Genomic DNA, 13,669 nt, shown 5'->3' on the forward strand with positions numbered 1-13,669 from the left:
CTCAGGGAAAGAGACACACTGGATGGTGTGCCAACCCATCACAGGCCATTATTGCACACACTACTGACAATTTAAGGCCAGTTAGACTACCACATATATATTTAAACTGGGGAAAGAAACTTGAGTACCTTAAGGAAACCCCCAGAGCACGGGGAGAACAAGCAAACTCTGTACACAGGGAGTGGAGGCAAATATAGAACCTTCAACCCTAGCAGTGCAAGGCAAACATGCTAGCAACCAAGCCACCACAGATTAATTACATATCTTTAATGACTTTGGAAAGTCATTAAAGATAGGAAGTGTAAATAAAATTTAAATGTAACAATTTATCAAAAGAGAAGAGTGCTAAACTGAAATAATCACAAATATTAATAAATTAATATTAATAAATTAATATTTAAACATTTTCATTTATGGTATTTGGCAGACACCCTTATTCAGAGTCAGTGGAGGGAGCACAGCAGTTGGGTGGTATGGGAGAACTTAGGCAGGTTGAAATCAAGTCGCGCAGCTGCATGTTGAAGCATTTGCAGATGAGAAATTGTGCTAGGTAGACCTGCCAGCAGTGAGGTGCAGCAGTCTAGTCTTTAAAATGACAAGAGACTGAAAAAGCACCGACATGAACGTGTCACATTAGCATCATGCAAGGAAAAGAACAGTTGATTGTCCATGGTGACCCCAAGGTTGTGAGCAGTGGCTGAATTGGAGATCAGATCATTGCATAGGGATATTGCAAGATTCTGACCTGGGAATTAATCACATGGGATGTCTAGCATTTCAGTTTAGCAGAGATTGAGTTTCAGATGATGAGTCATCATCCAGAAGCCATGAAATCTGAGGGAGAGAAAGATAAGTTGAGTGTCATCAGCCTAGAAGTGGTAAGAGAACCCATGTAAGGATATAACTTCACTAGGAGAGTGTCTATAGAGGGAGAAAATGAGAGGACCATGTACTGAGCCTTGTGGGACACCAATGGAGAGTCTGTGTGGAGCAGATGTCGCTCTCCTCCATGTTAGGTTATATGACACAACCGTGGTGGGTCTCATCAGCAAGAACAAGTTAGCATACAGAGAGGTGGTGCAAAAGCTAACTGCCTGGTGTAGAGCCAACAACCTGTCTCTGAATTTTGATAAAACTAAAGAAATGGTTGTTGACTTCAGGAGAGCACAGAGCAACCACTCTCCATTGAACATTGACTGATCATCTGTAGAGATGGTCAAGATCACCAAATTTCTTGGTGTTTGGTGTCTTGGTTAATGGATAACCTCACCTGGTCACTTAACACCAGCTCCATCACCAAGAAAGCCCAGCAGCATCTCTACTTCTTACGAAGTTTGAGGAAAGCCCATATCCCTCCCACATTTTACAGTTTTACAGAGGGACCATTAAGAGCATCATGACTGTAGCAGCTGCATGACTGTCTGGTTTGGGAACTGCACCATTCTGGATCTCAAGACTCTGCACTGGACAGTGAGGACAGCTGAGAAGATCATTGGAGTCTCTCTTCACACTATCATGGAAATTTACACCACACGCTGCATCTGCAAAGCCAGCAGCATTGTGGATGACCCTACATACCCCTCACTCACACTCCACAGCAAGGTGAGTGAGGGGTATGTGGGGTCATCCAACCAAATTGAGGGGCTGAGGGGCTCCAGTGCTCAATGTGATGGTGCTGGAGATGCTGTTCCTGATCTGGACTTCCAATAAGGAAGACCAGAAATCCAGGATCCACTAGCAGAGGGAGGTGTTCATCAGTCCCAGCAGGCTCAGCTTCTCAATCAGGTGCTGAGGGATGATTTTGTTGAATGCTGAACCAAAGTCTATGAACAGTATTCGTACTGTTGATTACTTATCATACTGGATGATTGGATATGGTCAGCCCGTGTCTCATGGGATTGTTGTGGTAGGAGCCACCAGGAGACTGTTATGCCTTCTTTTGAACCAGTGTTGTGTCAGTCAGCTGTATGGTCTGGTCTTTTTATCAGCAATCAGGTCTGCACTGAACTCAGAGTTTGCGATGACCCATTAGTTCCTCAGGAGCTCTCGGTTGCACTATTGTAAACTGTTGTAGATAGGACATTATTTATATTTACACTATTTACTGTAGAGTGTCACCCAAATGAGGATGGGTTCCCTTCTGAGCCTGGTTCCGCTCAAGGTTTCTTCCTCATATCATCTCAGGGAGTTTTTCCTTGCCGCACTCACCTCAGGCTTGTTCTTTAGGGATATATATATACATACATACATACATACATACATACATACATATTATATTATTATTATATTTATTTATTTTTCTCTCTCTTCTGTTTCCACAATTCTGTAAAGCTGCTTTGAGACAATGGGAAATTGTTAAAAGCGCTATACAAATAAATTGAATTGGAATAGAATCGATATGACTCTGTGGACACGTGGTATTATGCGTTCTAAGACCACTGAATTCACAACAAATAAATATTTTACAAAGTCTAGTTTTTCTATGCGACACCAAACATCCATCGAGAAAAGCAAGCCACGGATATAATGTCATTTTAAAAATGTAATAAATTGTTTATTCTGAACGGCGTGTTTCATCGTGCTTTTATTTTGACAGTTCAGCTCTGGCACTGGAGTAGTTTCTCTCACACGCGACTGGACAGACTGACAGCGTCCTGCTGGGGGTTTCTGTATAATATTAGTGGACGAAATGAACATCATACGACCATGTTTGCGCTTCTCGGGAGCGAGTATTTTATGTCGGTATGTGGAGTTTTTTTTAATCAGAGGACACGTGTAGCACTAGTGTGTGGCCTGTTTATACACAACCCAGATACACACAAATATCGTGTTCTTTAAAAGTCACTGGGGTCGAAATGTTCTGCCATTAATATCGTTTGTATATAAAATATGTTCAGCTCAACACAGTTGGTGTTAGTACGGTATTGTGTTTGTTACTGAAAATCATGTAAACGTGTTACATTTTGTTTTATAGTTTGTATATTTATGTAAAAACATGAAAAAGACGACTTTTTCTTCTTCGAGGGTTTAAAACGGGATGATTGAAGGTGTTTTTGCTGCCACCTAACGGTGCTGAGCGTCTTTCTTTACCGCTCAAACAATATTATTTAATGCCGTTAGGTGGCAGCAACACGCTGATTAACACTGCTGAGAAAATCCAGCGTATGCTAACTTTACACTGGAGTCAAAACGTCCAATTCCTTGGTTGTAGAATGCGTTAAGTGATATTCTCACTGTTTAGTGAAACAGAGACAAAAACTTCTCTACTACTGAAGAGAATGAAATATTTTTATTAGCTGTGCAAAACACAGTGTTTTTGACCCCTTTAAAGGCTGGAAAAGCTTAACAATAAATGTTAGCATACAATCTGAATTCAACCGAGATGTTATTTGGATCATCTTTTACACTGTGACAAGTAATCATCTTCACACAATAAACTCATACAGTGAAATCACACAGTGTAAAACAATTTTTATTTTACCACTGACTCTTTGTTTATCTTTTTGTTTGTTTAACAACAGTAAGTCTTTTGGACAATCTCAAACATTTATTAATCATTTTACTAAAGTAAACTGGTAAATAACTTCCCAACTGGTAAACATGACTTTCCAGTCTGACTAGCACAGCATGTGTTTTTGCAACTAGTAGTTGTTCAGACTAAACACCATTTTACACTGATTTCACCAGTATTTTAAGATTATTTAAAAGGTCACATTATTGCAGCTATTCTGGGACACACATTTTCCTAAACTGGTTTCCGGCATGTGCGTGTTAGATTAAGATTAATAATTGTTTATCATTTTCAGGAGCAATGGTGCAGAATCCAGTTGCTGTAAACTGCGGAATATCAGCTCTCTGATCTCATCATGGATGGGTGGTGAGCAAAGAACACTAATCTCTAAGACAAAGGGAAATGACGTCTTTCATTCACCACCCTGGCACTTCCAGCAGGTCCGCACTAAGAAAAGAGGCACTGAGTATCAGCCAAACAACATCAAGCGAAAGAGGACTCATGGTTGGATTAAAAGGATTAGCACACGTGGGGGCATCGAGGTGATTCTACGTAGAATGCTTAAAGGAAGAAAATCACTGACACACTGAAGCACATTGAGACTCAAGCTGACTAAAATGGAGTGTTGTAGAAAATCAACGTTTGTTGTCTGTAATAAAGAGCCATATAAGAAAATGCTTTATTTGACTTTAGATGCTTGAATTTATTAGTTCTTCATCAGCAAATCTAGATTATGGAGTGACATAAAAGCATCTGCTCTTTTTTTCTTGACTGGAAGCTAAATTCAGTGTCCTACGACTGTTCAAATACTATGTAAAAGTGTATTAAGTGGTAGCTCAGCAAACAGTATATACTCTTATATAGGTACAGGCATAAGTGCACAGCATCAAGGTATCTGATAACATTCATAATCTCAGCAGGAAATTATATTGCTGCCTGCAGTTTGTGCTAGTACTAGTACTAGTCTTCAGCTACTATGGGTGCAGAGGTGCCAACTTCAGTAAAGTAAGATTTAGGAAGGCACACACTTCTGCTTGGATCCAAACTGACCTTGCTATAATTAATCGAAAAGATGTTGCTGGTACATTCTGTGGTATAGTCAGGCCTTTCTGGATCCTAGGATTTCTGCTCAGTAATGTTAGCACGTCTGTACACATGGGGGAGATGCACATGGAGTTTTGCAGAAGTGATTAAGGTATTGATTTTTTTTAAAGATTAATGTCTCCTTTAAGATTTTCTAAATTGATTTAAAGTTTATTTCTGCAAATACTTACTGACCAAGTTAATGAAGAAAACTCATCAGTGACTTGATAATTTAATGGGTGTACTAACTAGATCAAAATATTTTACAATTATGTGTCTGAAACAGAGGTAGATCAAAACTGCAAATGGAACTTTATTACATGATTCATCAAATATATTTACCCCAATGTAATTAAATAATTTATATTTGTTATTGTTTTTAACATTTTTATTAGTCCCTATGTTGTCAAAAGACCCAACCCAGGCCTTCCAGGGCAGTACCAGCTTGGTCCCATATGGTACCAGCCCTGGTATGTTGCTCTCCAGCTCAGACACCCCAGAGCTCCACCCAAGAGCTGATTTGGGAATTGAGGAAAATATGCAAGTAGACAGAAAAGTAGGAACAACCAGAGACTCAACAACAGGACACAGAATAAGAACAGAATGCGTAGGGGTGCTCCAGAGATCCCACCCAGGTTCAAGTAGGGCCCAAACACAGCCATCTCCTCAGCTAGCAGCAGGCAACAAAAAGAAAGCAGAAAGATGTCTTCAGAGACCTCGTACCCCCGCCATAACATGCCAGAGCTGATGCAAACAGCCTTTGTCTCACCCTCTCGTAACAACAATAAAGGCTGCCCTTCTTCATTAGCTGCTACAGCAAGCTCATGAGCTCCACTGATTGGCTCATAGCAGCTCCCTGTGGCGTTCTCCAGCAAACTAAGCAGTTTACGGAAACCCAGCCACAGCCCACCTGCTACAGCCAGCCGTGAGAGATGCCGTAGTGTGAGTGTTAAGGAGCGCCGAACAGATAAAGACAGAAGGAAGACAAAAGAGCCTACAAAGATACAGGTCCAACCCCAGCCTGAACGCAGAAAAACTCTGTTGAAGACACAGAAAGAGAATTTCATTGTTTTTAACATCAAAAACTCACAATTTTTAATACAGTCTCCAAAAATTTAATACAAATAATTATACATCATTCCGGAACCATGTTATTTTTAGTTTCTCCTCAACAGGATCACTAATATTAACTATAAAACTGTCCACCATACAGCAGTACTGCAACATCTGTCCTCTGCTAGCTGCAGTAATATAAATCTGTTTACATCTGGGTAGAAAAAAAAACAGATCACCAGTACGGAAAACAAATAAATTATAAGTAAAATAATCTCTGAATATCTTATTGGCCTTTTTCTAACGTACAGCGCCTTGGTAAAGTATTCACCTTGATCAGACTTTTACACATTTTGTACTATTACAACCTGGAACTGAATTTGTGAACTGGTGGTAATGCCATGAATCTACCCCAAATAGCCCACAGTATTGAAGTATGGCCAGGCAATTGATATAGTCTGCAAAATTATGTGTAAAACAAAAATTGATGAATATACAATGGATATAAAAAGTTTACAAAGATTTATACCCTGTTAAAATGGCAGCATGAAACAGACAGTTGGGTGGGAACTCACAAGTGTGGTGCAGAAAACGTCTGTTTTAAGGAAGTGCTGCCTGCGTTTAGCATCTCACACTTTCCTTGGGTGACTGGACCCAGAAGATGTGTCCACAAATCCACAAAACAAACAAACACAGGCTAAAAATATTCAGATAGGTACAAAAGTTCTGTTCTGATTAAACTTACCTGGTCTATGTATGAATTGGCAGTTGAGAAGGGATGTATATATTGAGACTGTATTTGTGTATGAGAATAGTCCCAAGTGTACAGTCAAGGAAAAGGCTAAACAACTGTAAGGGTTGGATGATGTTAGGATGACGTTATGACGTAATTAGAAAGTTGAATTAGGTGTGTGGGCTGTCTCGGCCTGAGACAGTCCTCTGTCACACCTATGTTTAGTAGAAATCCATCACTGGTCATACCCCTCAGAACACTATGCACACTCTAAAACGTGGTGGTGGTAGTATCAAGCTAACAACCATATGCTGTTCACCAATGGTCTCTATCTAATCTGCCAGAGCTTGAATGTGTGTTTTTTTTGCTCTGCACTAAAAACATTTAGGTTTGAGATCAAAAGATGAGTATGATGTGATATTTCAGAATGTACTTATTTTAAAAGGAACAGATAGTATTACTCTCACACTCTCATTTTCTACCGCTTATCCGAACTACCTCGGGTCATGGGGAGCCTGTGCCTATCTCAGGTGTCATCGGGCATCAAGGCAGGATACACCCTGGATGGAGTGCCAACCCATCGCAGGGCACACACACACACTCTCATTCACTCACACAATCACACACCATGCATGCCAATCAACCTACCATGCATGTCTTTGGACCGGGGGAGGAAACCGGAGTACCCGGAGGAAGCCCCCGAGGCACGGGGAGAACATGCAAACTCCACACACACAAGGCGGAGGCGGGAATCAAACCCCCAACCCTGGAGGTGTGAGGCGAACGTGCTAACCACTAAGCCACCGTGCCCCTCCAGATAGAATTAAACTAATTTAAATCAAAAAACTTTCAGAGTACAATAACAATTGGCTTCAACACCTTTGGCAAAGATGGTACATCATGATCCAGATTTATATATTTTATATATATATAGTAATTTAAAATTCTTAGATACTATAACCTTTATTTGAGGTTGCAAATAAAATATAGAATAATTATTTACTTTTTTATTACCAGTACACCAAGCTGAATGACTTTTAATAACCACTTTTTAGTCAACTATTCAGTAACTGCAGTCAAACTAACAGTAAAAAAATTTAATGACAAGAGTGAGAAATGTGAATTTATTATTTTGATCCCACTGTGAGAAATTTTAAATCAAAACCTTAGTTATAATATTTTATTCAATATAAAATTAAATTAAACACTATCTTGGTTAAACCTATTGAGAATTAAAACCATATCCTTTAAGAGCTTAAAATCCTTGGTGTTATATGGGAATTATACAAACATTTCTTGCTTTTATATTATAGGAAACAGTAAACAGTACAGTCTGTATGTGTTTATACTGCAGCACAATCTACTCTTGCAAAAATACATTTTAGTGTCAATGTTAACAACTGTTAACTGTTCAGTTGTTCCTTAACACTGGTTATTGTTAATTATAATGAGTTTGGAATATAGTTAGTGGGCTTACATGTTTACTATATTGGATTACATTGAAACATATTTCCCTGCCCTTGACTTGACTTTTACTGCTTTTGCTTTTTGAAAGATCTGACACAGTGTATTAGTAAGTGTGTGTAGAACATTGTCACCACTTAACAAACTGTGAATGCTAGAGTTGTTTATTTGTATGTTTTATAGCTACAAGGGGAAATTTTGAAACGTTGAAATTTTAAACACTGCAAGAATGTAAAGATTCAAAGACTATAACATTTCTAATTACAGCTATCTCATAATAGCTGTAATTAGAAATGTTATAGTCTTTAAATCTTTACAGTAAAAAATCTAATTCTTGCAACTTGGATAGAGAAAATCCTAATAAGTGAATGTGTATGTTCTGTAAGATCTAGGCAGCTCACCTGTAAAGATAATGGCTCCTCTTCGCAAAAATACTATAGTGGGATACCCATAAATTCAGCAAGGGTCCGAACATGACAACGGCTGACAGAAACAAATGGAAATGGCGTCGAAATAATGCATTGCCCAGCAATGCAGCAGCCAGGTCAGTTATGACCACAAGTAAAGAGTTCAGAAACATTTGAAGCACTAAGACCTGAGGCAGTTGTAAGCCCTCCTGTTAAAACTTCAGCTTCCAAGTGTAGTTACAATATATTCTAAATATTGATCCAGTGCATTGATTTCTACTTCTGAAGTTCGTTTTCTAATCATCAGCACACATCTATGTCTAGCTTGTTAGTGTCTTTTGTGTCATGCATGTAGGAGGGTTCCTTTCCAATCCCTGCACCACTTACCCCACCACCCACAACCAGTCACTAGTCTCCAACTTACTATATTTAGGAACTGGACAGTACCGAAGTCTTCCCATGTGTTCTGCACTGCCTATTCTTAGATTCAGCTGTTGGTGTCAAAGCCTGTGTCTGTCTGTTATTATTGACCTTACTTTCTGTTATACCATAAACAGCTCAGCACGACCAACATCGCTGTCTGTCTGTATACATATGACACTTCATGCACTCCACAGAAACGTTGTTGAAATTATTATTAACTAATTATTTTAATAATTTTAACTGGTTTCCCATAATTACAAAATTAAGTGCATTCTACTCGTATACCTATAAGTAATATGTACCAACAATTAAGTAATTATTTTATTTGATCTCAACATGGTTCTTTATTTTTTTTTTATCTTAGAAAATTGATGTGGATGTTATTATTGGAATAGATCTATTTTAGCTAACTGTGTTTTAATTAATTCTACCAACCGTAAAAAAAAAAAAAACATGCCAGCATTTTCCATACATTTATCTAAAGTATATCCAACTAAACGTTTAGCTACAGTAACTTGCAGATTTTGATTTAATTATTAAACCACTTTAATGTGGATAAACACTCACATATTAGGCATCTAGAATTAATTTAATTCAACAAATGCACAATGATACAAATTCTGAATGGTAGTATAAGAAGGCTACAATGAAGGATTATTGAAATAACAATATACTGTCATAACTGCCTTACTTGCCGGAGAGGAATCAATGGAAAACCATTTCCAAACAAACACTTATATTTAAAGAATTTTAGGAACACAGTTAATGAGCACAGTAAGAGGGAACTAAAATGAATAGAATACCTTTATTATCAAGAGAAGATTAAACAGAAGTTAGATTTGCATTACTTGCCATTGTATAAGTAGAACGTATCTAGAAAGTACTGTAAAGTGTATATAATCTGAAGCAATGTGTAATATCTAGATGTTTGTGTGAGTTTCTGAGACAGCTTATCAGTGCAAATGCTACTACATCGACTATTACTAACAGTATGTTAACACAGAGCCCAAACGCCCTTCTCATTATCTCAGATTGAGATTTCAATCATGCCCCTCCATCCTCCACTCTGCCCACATGCACCCAGTATGTTCCATGCCACACCAGAGACAATAAAACATTGGATTTATTTTATGCAAACTCAAAGGAGGCTTACCCTTCAGCACCCCTCCCCCCCCTTGGGAAGATCGGATCCCAACCTGAGTACAAACCCCTTGTATGCAAGCAACCAGCTGCCTCCCGCATAGTGAGGACATGGTCTGATGTGACCAGTGTGGCTCTGAAAGACAGGGAGGAATTGGGTAATCACATACTTTTAGCTACAGTAACAGTAATCCTACAGTAATCCTTACAATTGTGTAAGGATGTTGACAATCTAATAGACTGTATTACTGACTATATCAGCTTCTGTGTGGAGAATACTGCACCTACCAGGACTGTATGGTGTTTTCCCAACAACAAACCATGGATCAACCCTGATATAAAGACGCTCCTTAAAGAGAAGAAGAGGGTTTTTAAATCGGGAAACAAGGAAGAGCTGAAAACTGTCCAGAGAAAACTGAGAAAGAAGATCAGGGAAGGAAAAGCATGCTACAGGAGAAAGATGTAGGATCAGCTGCAGCAGAACAACGTCAGTGGTGTGTGGAAGGGGCTCAAAACCATCACTGGTCATAAGGAGCCCAGCTCTCAGGCTGAGGGTGACCTAATAACTGAATGATCTAAATCTATTCTTTAACTCAGGGGTTCCGAACCTTTTTTGTGCCGGGGACCAGCTTATTCATAAAAGAAATTCCAGGGACCAGTTGTCAATTTTAATGCCTCAATTTTAAGATGCATCGTTTGGAACATATCACTGTGTAAAACAGTAACAGCCTATCATTTAATTATAGTAATTATAATTGTATGGGAGACCGGTTCACAAAATGTTTCCCTTTTCTCCCATACAATTAGGTCTACTTCAAAAGCAACTTACACAGCACTCACTCACTCACTCACTAGCAGGTGGCAGTAATGGCAAATTGTATGAAAATACCAGTCCAATTTACCTGTCAAATCTCTCCAGAACCACTAAAGACAATCACTTCAACAGCAACTTAGTGTTTTCACTCACCAACAGGTGACAACAAAGGCTTGTATGAAAGGTTCTTTATGGTACAAAGGTTCTTGTATGAAAATAAGAGCCAGTTTCAACAGTCAGACAGTTTTAGAATACAATAGCAAACACACAGTGATTTCAGCCAATAATTTTTAAAAGTATAAAATTAGAGATTAAGCTTTAACCTTTAACAAAAAATACCAGACCAGACCAATGAGAACAGAATATGAACTGCTTATTATGTTGGCTTTGTAGAAGCCAACATTTTGTTTTCCTATTTAAGCTTAGACAAAAATCTATCAAGAGTAACTCCTCCTAGGGCTTTCGAGCTACATGCACCAAATTCGGATATGTTGTAGACCCTGGTCTGAAGTTTGTTGCTATTACTTTTATAAGCGATCTGAGTACTGGTACTTCCGGTACCGGGTCTCAAAGTGGCCTTTTTTCCCATAGACTCCTATTATAAATTTTGGAGGTTTATAACTTGGCAAGCTTTTGAACTATCTACTCCAGACTCGGCCAGCTCCTTTAGGGTGATACTCTGAACAAATTTTTAAATTGGTGTTGACTGGCCTTTCGGTTGAGCTGCAGCCCCGCCCCAAAATATGCAAAATCAAAAAACTTTCTACAACATGGACATGTGACATATCAAAACACTCAGAACAATGAGGGGAACTTCCTCACATGTATTCTGATGACGTCATGTGACGTCATGTGATGTCACATGAAAATTAAAAATTAGCACATGGACATGTGACATAAAAACACTCAGCCCAATGTGGGGAACTTCCTCAAGAGTATTCGGATGACATCACATGCTCGTCTCCACTTACTTCCAAATGTTTTGGCACCCTAGCTTTCTGTCTACTTGCTTCCAAAAGTAACACTGACCCTTATGTCCACTCGCCTCCAAAAAGCACCAGCCTTTGCGAATACTTGCATCGTCAAAGCCAACATCAAAGTTTGACGCGACAAACTTTACAAATCTAGTTGATATTACTATAGCCTATTTGTTCTTCCTGGGCATCCATAAAAAACATATATGCATCCAAAACAATGCACACAAATTCCAGGATACAATAAAACGAAATCTGCTTCACAAATATGAACGAAAACCAGCTTACAGTCTGTTATCAAAACTTGCCGCTGAGCGTCCAACTCACGTTTCTTTCTTTTGAAAAACTCTTCTGTTTTGTCTTTGAGAGTTGGGTGTTTGGTGATTAAGTGCCGCTGAAGTTTTGACGGCTTCATTGCAAAGTTTTTCACCACAAATAACACACAACGGATTTGGCACCACGGAATCGCCTGTTGTCGTAAATCCATACCTAATGTATGAGGTATCGTATTTACGATTGAAGCTTGACATTTTTTTCTCTCTCGCTATTTTCGAGTTGGTCATCGCCTTTCTTTTTACCAGAACTGCCCGCAATGAAATTAGCCATTGAAGTTTGCTGAGGCCCGCTCATCTCTCCACATACTTCGGTCACTTCAGGTGCACCGCGCTTTTTTTGCAGTCCGTTCAGATACGACACGTTGCTAAGCAATCGCAAGGCGCTCAAAGAAACACATTTTAATTTATTTATTGTTTATGTTTTGGATTAAATAACATGACATGTCATAGCACTTAACAAAGACAATTATTATTATTATAAAAAAAAAATCCGGCACCGGTCCGGGGACAGGGGGTTGGGAATCACTGCTTTAACAGATTTGATCAGCTACCCTACCCTGCCCCCATCCAGTCCCCCTCTGCTGCAACCCCCCTTCAACCCCTCCTAAGATGCTCCAGCTCCACCTCTCTCTGCACTGCTATCAGCTCACAGCCTACACACAACACACCTAACACCCCACCCTTCCACCCCCCCTCACCCACCCCCCCAGTGCTCAATCATCTCTGACCTGAGAGCTCATTAATGGATCCACTTCAGTTTGCCTACCAACTTGGCATTGGAGTGGAAGATGCTGTCATCGCTCCATCCATCCATCTTCTACCGCTTATCCGGGGCTGGGTCGCGGGGGCAGCAGTCTAAGCAGGGACGCCCATGACTCTCACTGTGCTCCCAGCCTTTTCCATGGAGCACAGTGAGAATCATGCTTTTTAACTTCTCTAGTGCTTTTAACACCATCCAACCTGTGCTCCTGAGGGATAAGATGGTGTACATGGGAGTGGACCATCATCTGTCTGCCTGGATATTGGACTACCTTACAGGCTGACCACATTATGTGAGGCCTCATGACTGTGAGCCTGACTTGTGCCCCTTTTCCACCAAGGCAGTTTGCGTGCTGGTTCGGAGACAGAGCCTAATTTGAAACCAGTTATTTCTTTTTCGACACTCAAAGCACCGGCTCTGAACCAGGAAAAGTGGTTCTTAAGTAGCACCAAAATCTTGCTGGTATAGACTTAAGAACCGCTTACGTCAGGGGCTGGGGCAATGCTACTGTTAGCGCCTTTGGTAATGTACTGCAATATGGTCAATTATCAGCACACATGATAGTAGGTAGCTACATGCTAAGGCTAATGTTATGTACTTTCTCGATTGCAACCTCTGTTTATACAAATTACATCAAGCTGCACGTACACATTGGATTCGCCGAGTTTGGATGCCAATGTAGGTTCGCAAAGCCATGAGCATTAACAGTATATCAACATCCACCATTGTTGATGTGTTTATGTTTGCTGCTGCTGCGCTAATGTTGCTGGGGAAGATGAGACGTATACAGTGTACACTTGGCCCTGTGATGGCTCTCTAGCCCATGGAAAGGCAAACCAGTTCTTAGAAGGCTCGCCAGTGGAATCAAATTCGAACCAGCACCAGCACCAGCACTAGCTCTGAACCAGCACCCGGTCTTTTTGGTGGAAAAGGGAAAGTTCTCTGATGACTCTGTCATTGTCGGTCTGATCA

General features: G+C 39.8%; 1 protein-coding gene across 1 annotated transcript; it reads right to left on the reverse strand.

Annotated features, from left to right (window-relative positions):
• Positions 1-3,326: 3,326 nt before the first annotated feature.
• Positions 3,327-8,603, reverse strand: fitm1l (fat storage inducing transmembrane protein 1, like). Its single transcript, XM_060872830.1, has 2 exons — positions 8,246-8,603; positions 3,327-5,632 (listed from the first exon to the last, which is right to left on the reverse strand). Exons 1-2 carry the CDS (start codon positions 8,422-8,424, stop codon positions 4,993-4,995), a joined length of 819 nt encoding a protein of 272 aa, XP_060728813.1. The 5' UTR covers positions 8,425-8,603; the 3' UTR covers positions 3,327-4,992.
• Between the last annotated feature and the right edge of the window lie 5,066 nt (positions 8,604-13,669).

Source organism: Tachysurus vachellii, chromosome 1 (assembly GCF_030014155.1).
Source record: "Tachysurus vachellii isolate PV-2020 chromosome 1, HZAU_Pvac_v1, whole genome shotgun sequence".
Lineage (NCBI taxonomy): Eukaryota > Metazoa > Chordata > Actinopteri > Siluriformes > Bagridae > Tachysurus > Tachysurus vachellii.